The sequence below is a fragment of the Bicyclus anynana genome, chromosome 7 (genome assembly GCF_947172395.1).
Source record: "Bicyclus anynana chromosome 7, ilBicAnyn1.1, whole genome shotgun sequence".
Lineage (NCBI taxonomy): Eukaryota > Metazoa > Arthropoda > Insecta > Lepidoptera > Nymphalidae > Bicyclus > Bicyclus anynana.
This window is the reverse complement of record NC_069089.1, coordinates 6,462,130-6,482,883: the sequence shown is the minus strand read 5'-3', so window position 1 is coordinate 6,482,883 and position 20,754 is coordinate 6,462,130. Positions and strand designations below refer to the sequence as shown.

Here is a 20,754-nt window from a genome sequence, read left to right as displayed (position 1 = left end):
TATTATAACAAAATAAATAAAAATACTTGTTATTATATAGATAATTTATTATGTACTAAGTTTAACATCCAGTTTTCTTTTCACACAATATTATTCAAACAATATTTCGTAAACTTAATATATTATATCTTATTATATTTTCTACTCGTTAAGATAGCTATTGCGCTATAAAATTCGTTTCTAGCTACTCCGGGTTAAAATGTTTCCCAAAAACATATAATAATAAATTTTTACTACAATATGATAACATTATTTTATTATGTTTTAATAAATTAATTCGTCATTGATATAGTAAACTGGGGTTTCCAATTTAATATTGTTATGAGAACCATTAATTTATTGTAAGTTATTATGTCTAGGTACTAGTCAACCTATAACTATAAATTCGCGAATATAATATTATATTTAATTATAACGTTAGAGCAAAGTAATGTATAATGTTAAAAATAGTTCAAAATAAACATGGTTAAATAAACTTCACAACAATTTAGACTCCTAAAATATAATGTTAATTGCCTAATTGGATGGAAAATTTACCAATTTAAAACTATCACAGTCCTTATTCATACATAGATCTTAACTGTCGACAAAAAAACAAAACAAAATAATTTCTTTTACACAGATTAGATACAGATACAATAAAGATTATTTAACACTTCTAACAAGTTAAACAGAAGCAGATAAAAAATGTAGTTTAGTTTAATTAAAAAATTTTAATAAAAAAAATTCAACCGACTTCCAACTCAAAACATAACTTTAACTAAAAAGCAAAAAATAACATCCTACCTATGTGCTACCTTCTGATCAGTTTGAAGGTGGTGCCAAGCCAGTGATGTTTTAATTAAACACGTTTAAACTACAAAATTTCTGTGGTTCTTTCAGAAACAGCTTTAATTAAAACACGACACTGGCTTGGCACCGCCTTCAAACTGATCAGAAGGTAGCACATAGGTAGGATGTTATTTTTTGCTTTTTAGTTAAAGTTATGTTTTGAGTTGGAAGTCGGTTGAATTTTTTTTATTAAAATTTTTATTTCTTTATTTTTAGTGTTAGCATACCTACTGCGTGTGTACAGTCACAACCTATCTAAGTGGAAAGTTCTTATCAATACAAAATTATCAAGTCCAAACACGAGGTAGCTACTGTGAGCCGTCGAGGAGCTCTCTTCACTGTGCTTCGTCTTCATCACCAGACCCTTAATACAGTCACAATTTATCTTGGTGGAAAGTTCTCATCAATACAAATTTGTCAAGTCCAAACACAAGGTAGCTACTGTGAACCGTCGAGGAGTTCTCTTCACTGTCCCTCGTCTTCATCATCAGACCCTTAATACAGTCACAATCCATCTAGGTGAAAAGTTCTCATCAATACAAATTTATGAAGTCCAAACACAAGGTAGCTACTGTGAACCGTCGAGGAGTTCTCTTCACTGTCCCTCGTCTTCATCACCAGACCCTTAATACAGTCACAACCCATATAGGTGGAAAGTACTCATCAATACAAATTAATCAAGCCCAAACAAAAGGTGACTGCTGTAAATCCTTGACGAGTTCCATCGTCTGTGTTTCGGCTCCATCATCAGACCAACTCCAAAAATTCATAAAGTTATAGTGGTTTAAAATACCTTAAGGAAACATTAACAAACGCACTAGCCGTCTCTACAACTTTCGAAAGTTCCCCTCAATTTCTCCAGGATGTCATCATCAGATCCTGACATGAAAAAAATGGGACCACCCTGGAAGTAAACCCTTCAAAACAAAAAAAGAATTTTCAAAATCGGTCCATAATTGACGGAATTATCGCTGGACATACATAAAAAAAAAAAAAAAAAAAAAAAAAAAAAAAAAAAAAAAAAAAAAAAAAAAAACATACATACAGCCGAACGTAGAACCTCCTCCTTTTTGGAAGTCGGTTAAAAAGAAAAACATGTAAATGAAAACGAAATGTGTTTAAATAACTTATAGTAGCACTTTCGAAACTAGAACAACATAACAATATTAGTCTTAACCTTAATAGAAAGTAGTGTTCTCTTTAGATTTTGATAAATTGTTTTCATACCAACTCGTACATTTTGGTCTCACCACAATAAAGAGTACACGATGAATAGAGCACTAATAATAGTTGACTCAATATCAAATGTAATATAAACAATATTATTTTCATATAGTACATAATAAGTGTCCGAAATATATCGATATTAATTAATAAAAGCTAAGCATTTACTTTGAAACTTAATTTAAAAATCATGTATTTTTTAACCGACTTCAAAAAGGAGGAGGTTCTCAATTCGGTCGGTATTTTTTTTTTTTTTTTTTTTTTTTTTTTATGTATGTACACCGATTACTCTAAGACGCCTGGACCGATTTCAAAAATTTTTTTTTTGTTTGAAACGGTATAGTCCCCATTTGGTCCCATTGCCATCATGTCAAGATCTGATGATGGGATCCTGGAGAAATTGAGGGGAACTTTCAAAAATTATATGGGTGTCTAGTGTGTTCGTGTACTTTTCCATTTAGTACTTTTAAGCACTACAATTTCATGAAGGTTTAAAATCGATCTGATGATGGAGTCATAAAATAGATGAGGGAACTCATCGGCGATTTACAGCAGTTACCTTGTGTTTGGGCTTGATTAATTTGTATTAATGAGAACTTTCCACATAGATAGGTTGTGACTGTCATTTAGGGGTTTGGTGATGAAGACCAAGGACAATTAAGGGAACTCCTTAACAATTTACAGCAACTACCTTGTGTTTGGCCTTGATTAATTCGTATTGCTGAGAACTTTCTACCTAGATGAGTTGTGTCTGTTATTAGGGGTCTGATGATGAAGACCAAGGTCAATGAAGGGAACCCCTTGACGGTTTACGGTAGCTACCTTGTGCTTGGACTTGATTAATTTGTATTGCTGAGAATTTTGTACCTAGATGGGTTGTGACTGTCATTAGGGGCCTGATGTATTCATTTGAGATGAAATTTTACACTAAAAATGGAAAAATAATAAAAATTTTAATAAAAAAAATACAACCGACTTCAAAACCTAAAAACGTTCCCACTAAACTAAAAAGTGAAAAATAACATCATAATATGTTCTACCTGCTGATCAGTATGAAGGCGGTGCTTAGCCGGTGTTGTCTTAATTTAAGCCATTTCTGACAGGACGACATGAAACAACACTGTCTGCAAAATCTAAATCTATAAGATATTCTCACATGGCTTGAATTAATACATCACCGGCTTAGCACCGCCTTCATACTGATCAGCAGGTAGAACATATTATGATGTTATTTTTCACTTTTTAGTTTAGTGGGAACGTTTTTAGGTTTTGAAGTCGGTTGTATTTTTTTTATTAAAATTTTTATTATTAAATTTCCAAACGTAGACAACGCTGTCGTCCATTTGGTGACGTCACAATGTCACTTGATGTAATAAGCGTCAAACAAATTGTTAACCAATATTTTTGTCAAACGCTCCGTTTGCAAGGCATTTGTTATAGTGACGTCATGAAACAGTTGAAATATAGAACATCATGGCCGACACGCGTCAAAAACATATTTAAAACTAAATTTTTTAAGTAATCACATCTAAAAAAAAAAAAGTTTTCTCAATCTAGTAGAACGATAATGAACTATTTAGGATCATTTAAAAAAAAAAACGACTAGCCTATTAAGAATCTTAATGAAGTTTCAATAAGAAACATAAGTTAAACGAAATTTCAATTCGGTACCATGGTTTATGGCTCTAAATACAACATACACAAAGTTTGAGCTGAATGGTCATGAATAAATATAATCTTCTTAGGCCCAAGGACTTGAGGCGACGAGAGCAAAGGTGTTAATTATTTTCTGTTATTGCAACGCCAGAGGGCCTAGCATGCGACCAAGTGCAGATAAATACACAATATTTCGTCCAATCGCGGCGAAGTTGTGCCAATCCCATCCCATTCGTTCCAACGCAATAAAAGGGTAAAAGTATCCCTAGATTGAAAGGAGATGGCCCAAATTTGTATGGAGCCCAGGATCAGTCATTGCAGCCTGGCGGAAATAAAAGAAAATATTTTTTTTGTCTATTTTTGATTATAGAAATTTACGAATTCATTTTAATTCTTTCGAAACAATAATCATTCTCTCCCAAGAAGTGCAACACTAATATGGATAATGATGGCGGATTGATGACGTTTTCAATGCAGTAGTCGATTTGACGTTTGCTGTCAATCGTCATGTCGTAGTTGCTTTAAGGACGCCATCTTGTTATAACTCGGAAACTTGAGTTTTAATTTTATTTATTTCATTTTATTTCACTTATTTAGATTTTAATAAAATCCTTGTATTTTTTAAATTTTAATGATAAGGGGATAACGAGAAAATGTCGTTGGTCCCATGTTAGCACTACAAATGTGTCAACAACAGACAGTAACAACAATGCACCTTGCGCAGTTAATACGTCTTCTAGGTACGCTTAGCATGCGTTAAATAAGACGTCGAAATTGAACATATCTCTCTCTTTTTAATCCCATTGCAGTGAAAGAGAAAGCAATACTAAAATTATTGTAAGACAATATATCTTTCTCTCTACACGAGACACGTCGTTGACACATGCAAGGTGTACACTGGCCCTTATTTTCTCGGTTTATGCTTCTGGGATAACAATACTTAATTTTATTCTATATCTCGACGCCTATCTAATAATATAAAAAAATATAAACTTATCAGTTGTTTTAATTTATATCTTGAGATGAACAAAGTCTTTGTTACCGTACCGTGAGCGTAACCAGTCCTTCAATTATGCTGAAAATAAAGAAAAAACATATTGATTACGGGATATTAAACTCAATAAAGTCGCTAGTGAAATTATAAGCACATGAGGAACACCTATGCCTCACGTTTACTGATTCTGAGCAGCGCATATTCAGACATTGCTATGATTTACGGGTAAAGTATCTGTATATGTGTACAAAAGGAATTGCACAAATGCCGTACAGTAATAAATGACCTATTTTGCTTCTGCAATTATCGACGAATTAAAAATTTGTTCTGACTTCCGGCACCACCACTTTCGTACGGCACTAGGTTTTTAGACATTTATCTTTAACTCTATAACAAAGCCGTACATTAAAAAGTAGTCGTAATTCATCATTTTTAACAGAGAAATTCCATTCACTCGCATACTCCCCTGTATCGCTAAGAAATGACGGCATAGTGCTCAGAGTTATTTTCTGATATAGTTACAGCCTTTTAAGCGTTATTCACGTTGGTTAATTTCACAGGTAATTTTTGTTCAAGGGCTTGTAGTCTAGAAGGGTTGCTGTAAAATGCGTGTAAACATGTATCCATGCGGATGGGTACAAACAGTATAATGACTTGATCACACGTACCGAGCAAACGGGCGAGACAGTGCCCTCGGCCGAGTACTCGGTACGTATAAACATATCGACGAGTGCTCGGCCGAGCACTCGGCCGAACGAAGTGCCGAGACAGTAGCTCGGCTCCCGTTCTATCTACTAGGCCGAGTGTACACCCTCCCGCTTCCCCGCTGTCTAGCTCGCTCACTCGCCAGGTCTGAACATGCATTGTCTCGCCACTCGGCCGACGGCCACATGATTATCGTCACGTTGCTGTATCAATGGAGTAATATTTTCTAACAAGGTCTTAAAATGTTGTACATCCATCCTCAGAAGCATTGTGAATTCAGCTCTTCTACCTCTAATTCACTAAAAATAGTGTTTGTAGCGCCTAAATCAGATCTTCTCAACATCCACGGTCTTGTCCAAATCCGACGTTGCTCTTTTTCCAACAATTCCTGTAATTCTTCTACTAATAGTGGAATGAGTAATTTTGTATATTTTCTAATAATCGTTTTACGGTCCATCTTATCCGAATTGTAGTCTCAATATAACTAAACTGACTGTGCTAATTTCAAAACACGTGTGAACAACTACTCGCTTACATCACTGTCTCGGTCGAGGAACATTTTACTCTCTCGCCCGTTTACTCGGTACGTGCGATCAAGGCATAAAGGTGTGCACTCACTGGCGACGAGGCGGGCGGCAGTCATCAGGGCAGCCAGCGGCGCGGCGTGAGCTTGTACACGGCGAACAGCAGCGCGCCCGCGCACGCCGCGCGCACCGACACGCGGATGATGCGCGTCGACAGCGACGGCGGCGGCACTCTGCGCACAACCCGGCACTCACACTCATCTCATCATCATCATCATCATCATCATAATGATAATGATGAGACAGTAGTGCTATAGTGACTATTACAGCCTCCCTCAACTGGTCAACTAACATAACTGGACCAACTAGGCAATTTGAAGACTCAATAGCTCAACCCGGACTCATCACCGGGAGGACGTGATTCGAGTTGATCCCCACTGGAATATTGTCACACACACTCCTAAATTTTTTCCGACTAGTTAGGCAACTAAGTTCTGTGTAGGTCTCCAAAATCGTTATTAATGACTAGCTCATAGCTGTATCTGTTGCCCAAGGTTAGGTACGTCGCGAAAAATTTGTTTTTAAGATTAGCTCGTTTGACCAAATAAACATTTTTTTTTTTTTGGTAAAATCAGTCTAGTAGTTTAATTACAAAAAAACGAAAACATCTTTCTTATCAATAAGCTGATGTTATACTGACAACTAACTTCCACTGCATAAATAATCTCGATCGGATTTTGCACTATGTTGATATTTTTTAATTTCATGCAACTAAACTGAATTTCGATCGGTTTATGTTTGAATAATCGAAATTTAAATACTTACTTGAGCAGTGGTACAATGTCTTCTGGTGCAATTTTACCCCAGTGCTCGACTATGCCCGCAACATGACCGATGCCGACCACGCCCACTATTCTACACGGTTCTCTACCTTTAACAATAAAATATGAAATAGGTAATTAGCCTGACAATATTATTTTATTTGATAACACTCAAACGTGACGAACCAAGATGTTAATAGGAAATACGAAAGTAGATTTTCACCTATTTATAGCTTAACCTCTCGAACAATCTTGACGATATAATTATGATCCTGAAGACTGATATGATACATTTTACCCCAGAAATTACAGAGTTTCGCGGATTTTTCTCAACATACGCGACACCAACTCACGTGCTTGCAGCGCGGCGATCTGCAGCGAGTGGCACAGATACATGTCGCGCTCCACCACGAACACGCGCTTGAGCGCCGGGAACTCCTCCGCCATCTCCTGCAGCGTGTCCTCGACATCATACGCGACACCAACTCACGTGCTTGCAGCGCGGCGATCTGCAGCGAGTGGCACAGATACATGTCGCGCTCCACCACGAACACGCGCTTGAGCGCCGGGAACTCCTCCGCCATCTCCTGCAGCGTGTCCTCGACATCATACGCGACACCAACTCACGTGCTTGCAGCGCGGCGATCTGCAGCGAGTGGCACAGATACATGTCGCGCTCCACCACGAACACGCGCTTGAGCGCCGGAAACTCCTCCGCCATCTCCTCCAGCATGTCTTCGAGCATCTTCTTCTGTTTGCATTTCTCCACTTCTTCCAAGCTAAAAACCAAATAATGTTGCTATTTTGACTTTACAGGGTACCCACAGCACGCCTAGAATGCGTCAACGACATATTGAGTGAAGAGATTAGAGATCACCTCAACATGACACCACCCGCAATATACTTCATTAAATCTGTTGTATTGAATTATCATCTACTTGTGAAGTTAAAATCAATACTTTGAATGTTACTCGTCAATTTGATTGCCAGAATTACAGGAACCAGTTGTGGTACCCGTCACCCAGTAAATTGTTCAGACGTAACGCGCTAAGTTTTACTTTGTACTGAGACATTAAAAGTTTCAAGTATGGTGTTAGCTTATAATTCAAGCACTCTCTCATAATAACTATGTATATGAATAACATAACATTCAATCAGTGTCGTGCACTTCATAGATGCATTAACTCACTGCTACCCTGAGAATTTATTATGAACCTGTATCGGAGCAGGACTTTTCTACTCGTATTTTGTACTATTTGTACGTACAGTACCTATTTAATAACCCTGTGCACGCCACTGCATTCAATATCCACTGTGACATCCCAGCTTACCTTATATTTTGATTAGATGTGAGCAAATGCCAGATGAACCGTATCGTTTGTCCCCACGATAGGGACGCTATGGCTCTGTGTAGGGTGATGTCTATCGCACGGTCGCCCAAGTGTATGATACAATTACGGATCTTCTTTGCCTGGTAACGTACATAAAAATATATAAATTAAATCCACTTAGGGCCAGCATGGGACTCCACTTAAGGACTATTGGCCCCCAAATTCTCAGAGGAGACTCGTGCTCAGCAATGAGCTGAATATGGGTTGATAATCATGAATGCTTGCATCAAAAAACGTCACAGATTTTTAATACTGCCTGATAACAGTGAAGCTACTGAGTCCTAAAAGGGGAGCCTACCGGCCCATACAACGACGGCCCGGGAACTCAGGTATACCCCCGTATACAAGTATATGGAGATGATAATAGGATGTATAAATAAGAATCTGGTTAAATAATTGGCTTATTAAAAGAATGTTTCTTTAAAAAAAAGCATTTCATTACTTAGGGCAAAACGTTCACTAGTATACCAAAGCGGCTAAGTAACATTTGACGCTGTATTTTTTAAATAATTTTTTTCTGTAGTATTTTTTTTCTGTTGTAACAGAAAAAAATAATTTAAAAAATACAGCGTCAAATGTTACTTAGCCGCTTTGGTATACTAGTGAACGTTTTGCCCTAAGTAATGAAATGCTTTTTTTTAAAGAAACATTCTTTTAATAAGCCAATTATTTAACCAGATTCTTATTTATACAACAACAAACATGAAAACGAACAAGCTTAACAAACATGAAAACAAACAAACAAACCAATCATAAGTCTTCAAAAAATATCGTAAAAATCAGGCAGGTATGATCAACAATCTTAGCTTGTGCCCGTTGTGGACAAATTAAAGATTAACTAAAAATGTCATATAACATTGTAGCAAACTTTTTAAGATATAGCAATGATTTCATTATTAAACTAGGGTTATTAAGATATTGATATTAGTAAATTGCCGTGAGGGAAGCCTGGGCCGGGGATGGAATCTCCTTTACTCCTAAATAGAGTTACCTCAGCCATGGCTCGCCTAAACTCTCCTCCGGGCGCCATGCCCAGCTCCCGAGTGATGTGTGCAGACATATTGAGCAGCAGAATGTACATCAGGCCGTTAAAAACCCCATTTTGAGCCATAGTTGCCCTGTAGACAGACGGTGATCCATAGTTAAAACATTTTTTTTTTACAAATCTATTTATAAAAATTTGTATGGATGTTTGGTACGTTCGCTGCAGCAGTGATTTTTCAGTACTTTACCAAGACAATACGAGGTTTTTTGACCTCGTACTAAAACTTTTTGTGTTTTGGTACGAGGTTAATTGACCTCGTACCGTGCAATACGAGGTTTTTTGACCTCGCACTAAAACTTTGGGGTGTGGTACGAGGTTAATTGACCTCGTACCGCAGCGAACGTGTTAACGCTGCAACTACAGAACCGATTTGACTGAAATTTAAAACGAAGACAGAAAATACCCTGGATCAACACATAGGCTCCTTTTTATCCCGGAAAAATCCATATTTCCCGCGGGATATTGAAAAACTGAATTTCACGCTAACAAAGTTGCGGGAGTCCGGTAGTACTTCATAAATAGTACTGTAGTACTTCATAAATAGTACTATAGTACTTCATAAGTTTTTGGTGATAATCAAACAGCATTGCTGTGTTTCAGTGCCAGGTCAAATAGAAATGAACACTGCTGTGTATAAAATTTAGGTTTTATTACCACAGCACACTTTAATTACAAACATCATCACTATTCAATACAAATTGAGTGGTTACATAATTAAGAGCAATTAGGTATAATTGCTATAATTGCACAATCAAATAGAAGAAGAAAAATAGTAAGCATTTATTTTTTAACACATAATAAATAATTTTACAATGGTAATAACAAAGAGAGCCGTGAGAGCCCAGTGGATATGACCTCTGCCTCCGATTCTGGAGGGTGTGGGTTCGAATCCGGTCCGAGTTGTTAGATCTGGTTGAAGTTGTGTGGTTTTTTTTACAGAGAATAAATAGCAAAATAAATGAATTATTCACTATTTATTTCACTGTTAACCACCTGTAAGAAATCAGAGACAAAGTTCTTATACTTTAGACATTGAGCTGTGATAGTCCGGTGGATATGACCTCTGCCTCCGATTCTGGAGGGTATAGGTTCAAAGCTGGTCAGGGACATGCACCTCCAACTTTTCAGTTGTGTGCATTTTATGAAATTAAATATCACGTGTCTCAAACAGTGAAAGAAAACATCATGAAGAAACCTGCATACCAGAGAATTTTTGTTATTTCTCTGCGTGTGTGAAGTCTGCCAATCGGCATTGGGCCAGCATAGTGGACTATTGGCCTAACCCCTCTCATTCTGAGAGGGGACTCAAGCTCAGCAGTGAGCCGAATATGGGTTGATAATGAATGAATGAATGAATAATAAAGAAATTCATACTAACCTTATTTTCGAAATATTTATATTTTTGGCCTCCCTCAATATAATTTCCTCATCCAATAGTAAAATATTAGTTCTTTGTTCACATAGTTCTACCATAACAACATGTGGACAGACTTGCTGTATCACCTAGAAAAGCCATAAATATATAATAAAACAATTTTAATTAAATAGACTGAATGATGAGAATATTTTGATTGAATCAAGAATCCATGGTTAAATAAGCCCTATGCTCCATGTAATCAAATTCAGGGTTTCTAAGTGGAAAAAGTCACTGGCGAATGAGAAATTAATGAGAAAAATAAAGCTAATAAGAAATAAAATTATATGTATTAATAATTATTTAAGTATTTACATGAAATATATGATAATAATTATTGAAAGTGATATTCCAATTGCAGCTCTTATGAGGTGATTCTTCACTATAAACAATAGGGTATGGTAGTACATGAAATAAGGATCCGAAATATTGTAATTAATAAATGATTTCACATAAAACTTAATTAAAAAAAAATAGTTTTTGAAATTCATCATACATCATCGCTGTCGTGCATTTTGTGACGTCACAATGTTGACGTGACGTCACGAAACAGTTGAAATATAGAAAATTTTCATGTCACCACATCTCAAAAAAATATGATTTTTTCAATCTAGTAGAACGATAATGAACAATTTAAGGCCATTTTTAAAAAGTGTCAATTAGCTGAACTTATAACAAGCCCATTTGATTTAAATTCAATCACCATTACTTACTTAATTACTTAATTAATCTTACCTTAGATACATCCTCTTGAGATTCTAAGCTAAAATGAGCAGTGCCAACCAAGTACACTTTGCCACCATCTGGGGCGTCCAGCACTGTCACAGTGTTGGGCAAACCATTATCAGTGGCCTGAAGATCTGCCACAATATCAACCGGTTTTTCAGTTCCTTAAGACACACAAAACTACTACTTAATTAACATGAAAATTTAACCAAGTTCAAAGATGCATTTTAGATATTTTGATTTTAGCACAAAATTACTGAACAGTTTTTCATGAAGATGAAATGGAAGTAAACTCTTCAAACAAAAAAAATATTTACAAAATTGGTTAATAATTGACAAAGTTATGAGGTAATAAACTTTATAAAAAATATACAAAACATACGCGTAAAATTGAGAACTTCCTCTTTTTTGAAGTCGGTTAAAAAGGTCAGCAATAGTCTTAAAGATTAAAGATATTGTCAATTACTTTTAACTTAAAATTTAGTGTTATTGCCTTTTATTTGGCAGTAAAAACCTGTACTAAAATCATACTCTATGTGCACTGTTTACCACAAATTAGAAATGAAGGTAGAAAACGCATGTAATTTCACAACTTATTTATTTTAAACTATGTATTGTTTTTTTATATAATGTTATTCAAACTATATCTATATTTTTTTAAGCTTAATAATCAATGTTTTTCATTAATTTAAGAACAAGTAAATAATTATTTGTTATCAACCCATATCACTCACTGCTGAGCTTGAGTCTCAATGAGAAGGCTTGGGCCAATAGTCCACAATGGCCCAATGCAGATTGGCAGACTTCACACACACAGAGAATTAAGAAAAATCTCTGATATGCAGGATTCCTCACAATGTTATCCTTCACTATTGATATAATAATTGTATATAAAATACCTCCAACTGAAAAGTTGGAGGTGCATGTTCCGGGCCAGCTTCAAACCTATACCGGTCTCTCCAGAATCGGAGGCAGAGGTCATATCCACTGGGCTATCACGGCTCAATGTCTTAAGTATAAGAACTTTGTCTCTGATTTCTTACAGATGGTTAACAGTGACATAAATAGTGAATAATTCATTTATTTTGCTATTTATTCTCTGTAAAGAAACACACAACTTCAACCAGATCTAACAAATGAGCTGAGCAATGCTCAATCCTCAATGATTAATAGAGTTTATAGATCTTAACTCTACAATAAAAAAAATGTTGTTTCTAAAATATTGCCACTTTGTATTCATTCACTATTCATAATGAACTTTTGCAAAGTATTCTTAAATTCAAACATTTAAATTTTACATATAATTGTCAAACTGTATTGTGTGTAGGCATACTTTTGTGTGAAGCAAATTGGATTGGTTAAAGCTGTAGAGAATCTTGACCCTGATGTGGTATTTCATACAATTATACTTGAACTAGTAATGACCTTAGGCTAATTTTAGATGCAATAAAAATGTTCTTTATGTAAAAATAAATAAAAAGATTAAAGAATACGTGAATATTATACCATCAGATTCCAATTCTGTAGTAGGTTTCTGTAAAGCTTCATCAGGCAATGGCTCTTTGGTTTCATATGATGTAGGAGTGATAAAATTAGATCGACCTACAAAAAAAGCCTTTCTGTTACTAATATATAACTTTATAGTTACTCACATGAAAAATAAATTATAAATATATTTTTATAATACGGTTTTTAGTATTTCTTCTTTTCACCATATTTTCTAATAATAATAATTAGATTACACACACTCCTCTGCCAGTCACAAAGCAAAACTAAATTATACAACCACAGGGAAACCATACAAAGTTTGTAAGCTACATTGTTGTAACTATAACAAGTATATGGAATGTTTGTCCATCTGACAATGACTTAATTGCCCAGAAAACTGACAAAATGCAAGTTCTGTGTGAATGTTACTATTTCACTGTTGAACCAATTTAAATAAATTTTTCTTATTTATCCCAGAAAAATCTATGGATCAAGCACCACTGCTTGATCTATGAAGCATCTATGAAGTGCACGCCACCGTGCACTTCATAGATGCATAAACACAATGTATACCCCTGAGGATTCTGAGGAGGAGGAGTTTTGGAGGAGGAATTTTCCATTTTGTACATTTTGTTTAACCTATAGTGCATAACCTAGTTAAAAACATTGTGCACGCCACTGGGCTAAAGAGAAATTTATCAACAACAAAATATCACACAAACAGAGCTGGACATACGGTAGTAGTTTGTATAAACCAATGGGATTGCTTAATTAAGTACAAAATCATTGCTTGTTCAGTCAATTATTACTAAAAAAGAATGGCACACTAGATGTCATACATTATTGTGCCATTTAACTTAACACTAAGGTTTTGGAGTTTGTGCTGTGCCTGTAAATACATCAACAACCATACTATTCAAATCAAAATACTGTACTTATTGTATATGAATAGAAATACTACATCCCTAGGACAACAATAAAATAATTAATAAAAAAAAACTGAAGCTCTTTATAATGACCAGCCTTTGCCCTTGCCATTCTAGATTTTGTTTTTTAAAGAAATGAAGAATGATAGATTTTATAGGCAAATTTTAAGCATATTTCACTATAATATGCTGCATCAGGTATGATTGCCAATCCACTTACACACTATGATTGCTATACACTTAGCCATACTACTCAAATTTCTTTTTTAACAAACATAAAAAAAAGGAGGAGGTTCTCAATTTGTCGCATATGTTTTTTTTTAATCTTAAAAGTTTATGATTTAATCCGTAAAGTTAATGCATCACTGTGTTGGCATTGCTTTCAAAGTGATCAGATGTATTGCTGCATGTACAATGTTATTTTTCATCTTTTAGTTGATTTTTGTGATTTGTAAAATTTTTTTTTTTTTTTTGATAAAAGATTTTATATTCAATGTCAGTCCTGAACAGTGATCTCACATTGTGTGATGTGTAAGTTACAATGGAATTTAAAATGAAAACAGTTTTACTTGAAATATTCAGATGTTTGTTCTTTGTGACTTTGTCCTTCCTTCATCCAGCCCTCTTGCAAAATCCTTTCTTATTGGAATTCGTGTACTAAGTATAAACTACCTCCCTACCAAATTTCATCTTTGTATGAGTGGTTCTTGTGATTTTGTAATGATTTGTGATGACCTTTTACATTTATACAATATACTAAGATTAAAAAATAGTCATTTACCACTTTTTTCAGGTGCAATATTTTGATTCATGTTAGTATGTGCATCACCTCCGCCATCTTCAGCTTTTAGAAACATTTGACACTCATTGACTATATCACATTTAACATTAGGCTTTGAAGGGCCAATGAGAAGTTGTTCCCTTTCTCCATCTGAATCCATTATTTAGTTCTTATTCTAAAACAAACAATCAATCATTGAAAATGTGAAGATTATGTACTATTTTAGATGTAGAGCCATGAGACTAATATCTTAGCATTCCATTGATTCACGGTAAATGTGCCGGGTCCATCGTGTGGTAGAGAGAAAAAGTCCGAGCAGAGACCTGAACTTCTGACTACAGGATGTAGGGTTAAGGAACCTTGATGATCGATCAACACTCCCCATTCTCTGCTCGTGTTGTTCTCCCTGCCTAGCCAAATTTGGTAAGACCCTATTAGAGCAGCTTTGGTTACTCATTCTAATATAAAACTAGCTGTACTTCTAGAGAGGCCGTGGTCATTGGAGTAAAACTGTAAAAGCGAATTTGTTTGTTTGTGAAGCTTTCACATAGTAACTTCTGACCTATATTATACACATTGGTAGGTTATCAAAAAATACCTTCAGTATAGAAAATATAACTGTAAAAGTTGTGAGCTAGATATACACATACGTATATGGTCCAAATGAATGCAAAAAATTACAAAAAAACAAAGGAACAGCAACAATTTCTAATATTAAAATGTCAACTCTATATGAAAAAAAAAAATAAAGAAATGAATTTTGAAATTCTGATAATTTGAAATAATATGCTATACTGATTGATCAACTTGTATCTAAATGGAGCTGCACTTTATACCGTAAGATGTGGTTCAACGCATGCATAGACGTGGACATCTGCTTGTTGTTTTCATGTGGCACGTTTCGTCTTATCATGACTATTCGAAATTAATATACCTAATAGCCATATATTAATGTTCCTGAGCAATATAACATTATGAATATATATTGAAATGCAGCAATTTGCAGGCTGGTGTATACGTATATTAACAAATATTAATAATATGCTTACAAAACCTATCAAAAAATTTATCATACCTACACAGCAGAGAAAGGCTACTTTCTTCGAATTATATACAAACCAAAATTATTAATTACTTCAGTATAGTATGGTACATGTATTTTTTTATAATATAACAATTACAAAACAAATTTTATTGGAAATATATTTTTTCCAACTTTCTACCCAAATTCCAAATGTCATACAAATATGTCAAATTGTAAATGTCAACGATGTCAACCAAAGAATATAGACTCCAAGGGGAAGAAGTTAATCTACATACACGAAAACGTTAGGCATAGCAGCGAAATTATTTCCGCATACGAAGTATTTACCTACTTACTTTTAATCTATAACACCTTATGTCCAAAGTCTTTGTACTGAACTGTCGACTGTCGGCTTAGACCATGGTCTAAGACTGTCGGCACAGACCACAAATGAAGACTGTCGGCCTCAGGGGACCTCTGACTGAGCCCCTTAAAAACCCCACAGACTCCCTCTACGCCCACAGGCGTTCTATAACACCTATGTGTCTGCGACCATAGCCAACAGCCCGTCTATATTTGACATTGACAAATGACATTAGCCATCGCATCGATCGATAGTAGATTCTATGGTATATTATCTATGAATGTTACATCACATTATATTTCTGAATTCGGAATTCGATATTCAATTTTAGAGTTTTGCTGGATTTTCTACTTTGCAATAACCTATTTAAAATCATCTCAAAATGAGTGCCTGGAGACAAGCTGGCCTTAAGTAAGAATTCAAATAAATTAAAGTATATAATACTTATCATGTCTATTCTGTTTAACCTTTAGCTTTGAATTTCATGTTTTAGTTACATAAACTACTCCAACATTGCCGCAAAGATTTTGCGAAGATCATTGAAAGCTGAAGTCAGAACAGAAGCATTACGACGTGATGAGTCTCATGTTCGTATAACTCCTTGGGCTAATGGCAAACCTGCACGTAAGTAATTAATAATATTTTTTTATTACAAAGTGTTATTTTAAATCAAATTTTATTCAGTCTGTTGTTAGGAGAGAGAACAGTGAAATTAAATAGACCGAGTTACTGATTTGAGAATTTCAGTATTAAAGTGAACTTAACTTGGGTTACTGAGCTGCTGAGAACAGTTAACACAAGGTGTTTCGCTAAGTTACAGATGCCTTGATTTTTTACATTACCAGAAGCAACTCATAATTACTCATTTTGATTTTTCAGATGAAAAGGATTAATTTTATCTATGTAAGGTAGTCAAAAGTGTTAAAATCTTATAACATGTTTTTAACTAACATAGAAAAAATTAGTATACTGCTGAATGAGTGTGTCTTATTAATATGTTGTGCTGTTTTTTTAGAATAATGTTAAAAAAACATTACTAATATTTAGAAATGTGTTTGACGTTTGATTTTAACAGCATATGCAGCTATAAACATATTTTTATACATTAAACTAACAGACCCTAATCTGTTTAAATTTATTTGCAATTATTTCAGATGTATCTATCCTTCTTTGAAAATCTTTAAAGAGGAATAACCCACCCTGCATTGTTTTGGTTCTGTTTCTGAAGGGATTATGCAGCATTTTATAAGACAAGCTCCCAGCCAGCTTGGACTTTTTCTGAAGATCCCAAAAATTATTTTCATATTTCAACCAATTTGCTGTTTTCACCATTGAGAAATTGTATACCTTTCTATTGATGAAAACTGTATGAAAATCTTGTCTGTAAATTTTAAATTAATTGCAAACAACTTTATTAGTTAGTTATTAAACATTTATTCTCTAAGACCACGAACTGATGAATATACATTATGCATATTAATATGCTTGTCAAATATATAATTTAATTGTAAAGGCATGTTTTTAACAGGTATTACAATCATTTGCCCTCCATAGTCAGGTAAATTTACAAAATTGAAGATTTTGAAAAACCCGCAAATGTCATGAAATTATTAATTACATTCTCGATCAAGTCATCAATATTATCTTTCAGTGAGTTTTCATTTGAGACCCAACTCGAGTATATTTACAGACATTCGGTTATATTTCCACACTTTCACCCCCTACAACTTTGAAAAGGCTCAACCAATTTTCTTCAAACATGTCTAAGAAGACTCGCACATAAGTTTTCACTGAAACTACATACATCAAGATATTTAAAGAAGGATATGTAAGGGATATATACTTTCATACAAGTGAAGGTGGTCTAAGTGAAGTAATGTTTCACTTACAACAAATTATGGCCCTAAATGAGACCACTTTTTTAGGTCTTCTAAAATTAATTAATACTTTGACTATTAACTTAACATTCATGTTATTTTACAGACCTGCAAGCCAAAGCTGCAAAGTAGAAGATTATGAACATCTGAGAAAAACAGTGAATAATTTATTTAACAGGAAATTTATTATAACATTAAATTATAATACATAGCTTTACTGTAATAAACATTTCATTTAAAGGTTGCCATTTGTCTCAAATTGTTGATTAAGTGGTTTTATTATGTAAACATATTTATATTTATGATTTAAAAATATAATAAACTAGCTGACGACGCGCGGATTCACCCGCGTGGTTCCCGTTCCCGTAGAAATACGGGGATAATATATATATAGCCTGTAGCCTTCCTCAATAAATGGGCTAACACTGATGGAATTTTTCAAATCGGACCAGTAGTTCCTGAGATTAGCATGTTCAATCAATCAAACAAACAAACTCTTCAGCTTTATAACATTTATAATAAATTAGAGCTCTTTACTTTGACTTCAACAACTTGAATATTGACTGACCCACATTAAACTAAACTTTAAAGAGCTATCTTAACTAATTTGCAATCTTAAATTATTCTTTCAATGTTGAAAGTAAAAAGATAGAAAAATAATGATTATTTGATTTTTATTCTTGTTATTTTGACATTTAAGTTGGCTGCTTTTACTTCATCCATAATATTTGTACCTAAAGGTGCTGTGGGATCTATATCCTTTAAGGTGATACTTTCAAAGGTGCTTTGTTGCTTTATTTTTTCTATGCCATTCCATGCTATCATAATACCATTATCTGTGCAAACTTTAGGTGGAGGTCGATACACATTGCAGCCTAATTTATTGCCTATAAATTGTATACCTTCAAATATGAAATTGTTGCATGCTACTCCACCAGAAACTACAACAGTTTTTTGGTTTTTATCCAACAGATCATGTTTTTCACAAAATAATATAGCCCTTTCTGTTCTATGGCCTAAATGTTCTGTAATAGCTAGTTGAAATCCTGCACATAGATCATTAATTTCTGGTATCAGTCTATCTCCAACTATGTTATGTTCTTTCTCCTGATGAAGAAGATGTCTTCTGAAAGCATCTTTAAGGCCACTGAAACTGAAACAACAATCTCTATTTCTTACTAAAGGCAATGGAAATTTAAACAAATATGGGTTAGTAGAAAGTCTCGCTGCCATTTCTATAGCTTGTCCTCCTGCCAATTTTGAGTATGCAGGTATATTTCTTAATTTCATTCTTCTTGCTGCTTTGTCCAAGACTTCACCAGGTGCATTATCTAATGTATCACCCAATAATAGGAAATCGTTAACATCCTTTACAAGGGCAAGCAAAGAATTTCCACCTGATATTAGCAAAGTAAGAAATGGAAATGATATTTCATGGAACATTCGAGCAACTAATGCATGAGCTTCCATATGATGAATTGGTATTAACACTTTATTGTAAGTTCTTGAAAGGTAGATAGCATACTTAACACCTATCTGTAAACTTATGAGTAGTCCAGGCTTAATAGTTACAGCAATTGCATCAATATCTTTTATGTTTAATTTTGCCTCATCTAAAGCTTTATTAACAACTATTTCAATATTTTCACGATGCAAGTCTCTAGCTATGAGAGGATTGACTCCACCATACCTTAGATGAACAATACTTTGAGAATAAAGAGAAGCTCCTAAGATATTGCCTTTTTCATTAACAATTGCGCATCCTGTATCGTCACATGATGTTTCTATGCCCAAAATAGTAGACATATATTTCTTTCCTACTGGATATATTATACATTTTGCTATTTTATGTATATTTATGAACTGCATATTGAAGTATCACAATTTCATGAAAATTAAGTAACTTACATTCATTTTTCTTTTTTACGAATAATATGAATGTGAAGTAATCCTTACTTTACTTTTGGTGGGTATATTTATTTATTTAACTAAGGAGATAAATTGATAAATATAAGATTCTCACCATATTATTATATTATATACTATTGGTACGTACCAGTACGTACTACGAACAGAACAAGTACCTACAGTAACGAAATCAAAATAATTTATCTCAATTTTAAATAAGATTACCTATTTTGTAAAGCAAAATTAAAAGTCACACTTCACAGATGACAAATGAATGAATGAATGGAATGAAGTATGTAAGGTAACAAATGGATTATGGAATGTCATTTTAGTGTTCACTGACGTGACATTTAATCTGTAGTAGACTCCGCAACACGAAAGAAGTCCCGCGCGCTTTACACAAATGACATTAGAGGCCGTACTGACTACTTTAGTATTTTAGTCGAGTACAACCAATTTTTGCATTTACCGCCCAAAAAAGATTTTAGTAAGACACACTATCTACGTCGTAAAAAACCAAGCGTTATTGATACACACGTCCAAGAACTGTGAGAATATGTTCATGTACCGTCTTTGAGAGTTGTGTCCTGTATAGTTGTATCTTAGCATTTCTGCTAAATAATTACAGTTTGTGCGCTGTAGCGTGGTGCGGGTGACCGTTCCCTGTATGACGTTCACAATACGTAATATTGTCGTGATTCGTAGCAAACTTTCAAGAGTGAAATAAACTGCGCATGAACAACCATGCTACAGCGCATGAACTATAACACAAATAAAGCAATAATAAGGCCTTACAACCAGCGGAAAACTAACAATGTTACGACCGGTCGATTTCAGCAGTGTTACCAACTCTCCAAAATATTTATACCTAAAGTTGGTTTCAAAAACCCCTAAAATCGCCTTAATTATTGAGTTGTCCCCCTAAAAAATATAAATTCATAATAATTTAGAAATAATATGCTGTCATATGTTTCAAAAGTCTATATTTAATACAGACAAAATATGTACTACGTCTTTATCTGAAGATTCAGATAAAGACGTAGTATTTGAAATCA

The 20,754-nt window shown here is 34.3% G+C and overlaps 3 protein-coding genes across 10 annotated transcripts; 1 reads left to right on the top strand and 2 right to left on the bottom strand.

The window, feature by feature from the left end:
- Window positions 1-26: 26 nt before the first annotated feature.
- Window positions 27-15,971, bottom strand: LOC112055522 (traB domain-containing protein). Of its 6 annotated transcripts, XM_024095671.2 has the most exons (11): window positions 15,602-15,769; window positions 14,527-14,701; window positions 12,838-12,933; window positions 11,341-11,495; window positions 10,570-10,694; window positions 9,138-9,264; window positions 8,087-8,226; window positions 7,383-7,534; window positions 6,760-6,865; window positions 6,029-6,167; window positions 27-4,786 (listed from the first exon to the last, which is right to left on the bottom strand). In XM_024095671.2, the coding sequence occupies exons 2-10, from the start codon at window positions 14,684-14,686 to the stop codon at window positions 6,053-6,055; spliced, it is 1,176 nt and encodes a 391-aa protein (XP_023951439.2). In that variant the 5' UTR covers window positions 14,687-14,701; window positions 15,602-15,769; the 3' UTR covers window positions 27-4,786; window positions 6,029-6,052. The 6 variants fall into 6 exon arrangements, 1 of the variants encoding a protein (XP_023951439.2); XR_008250975.1 differs by lacking the exons at window positions 27-4,786; window positions 6,029-6,167; window positions 15,602-15,769 and adding an exon at window positions 15,907-15,971 and having other exon boundaries at window positions 7,109-7,534; XR_008250974.1 differs by lacking the exons at window positions 27-4,786; window positions 6,029-6,167 and having other exon boundaries at window positions 7,109-7,534; window positions 15,606-15,770.
- Window positions 15,972-16,165: 194 nt separating this feature from the next.
- On the top strand, window positions 16,166-18,035 carry LOC112055523 (protein stunted). Of its 3 annotated transcripts, none has more exons than XM_024095679.2 (4): window positions 16,166-16,325; window positions 16,408-16,538; window positions 16,794-16,817; window positions 17,898-18,035. In XM_024095679.2, exons 1-3 carry the CDS (start codon window positions 16,297-16,299, stop codon window positions 16,805-16,807), a joined length of 174 nt encoding a protein of 57 aa, XP_023951447.1. In that variant the 5' UTR covers window positions 16,166-16,296; the 3' UTR covers window positions 16,808-16,817; window positions 17,898-18,035. The 3 variants fall into 3 exon arrangements, with proteins under 3 accessions (XP_023951447.1, XP_023951446.1, XP_023951444.1); XM_024095678.2 differs by having other exon boundaries at window positions 16,794-16,822; XM_024095676.2 differs by lacking the exon at window positions 16,794-16,817.
- Window positions 17,955-19,927, bottom strand: LOC112055521 (tRNA N6-adenosine threonylcarbamoyltransferase, mitochondrial). The gene has a single exon (XM_024095670.2). It carries the CDS (start codon window positions 19,658-19,660, stop codon window positions 18,455-18,457), a length of 1,206 nt encoding a protein of 401 aa, XP_023951438.2. The 5' UTR covers window positions 19,661-19,927; the 3' UTR covers window positions 17,955-18,454.
- Between the last annotated feature and the right edge of the window lie 827 nt (window positions 19,928-20,754).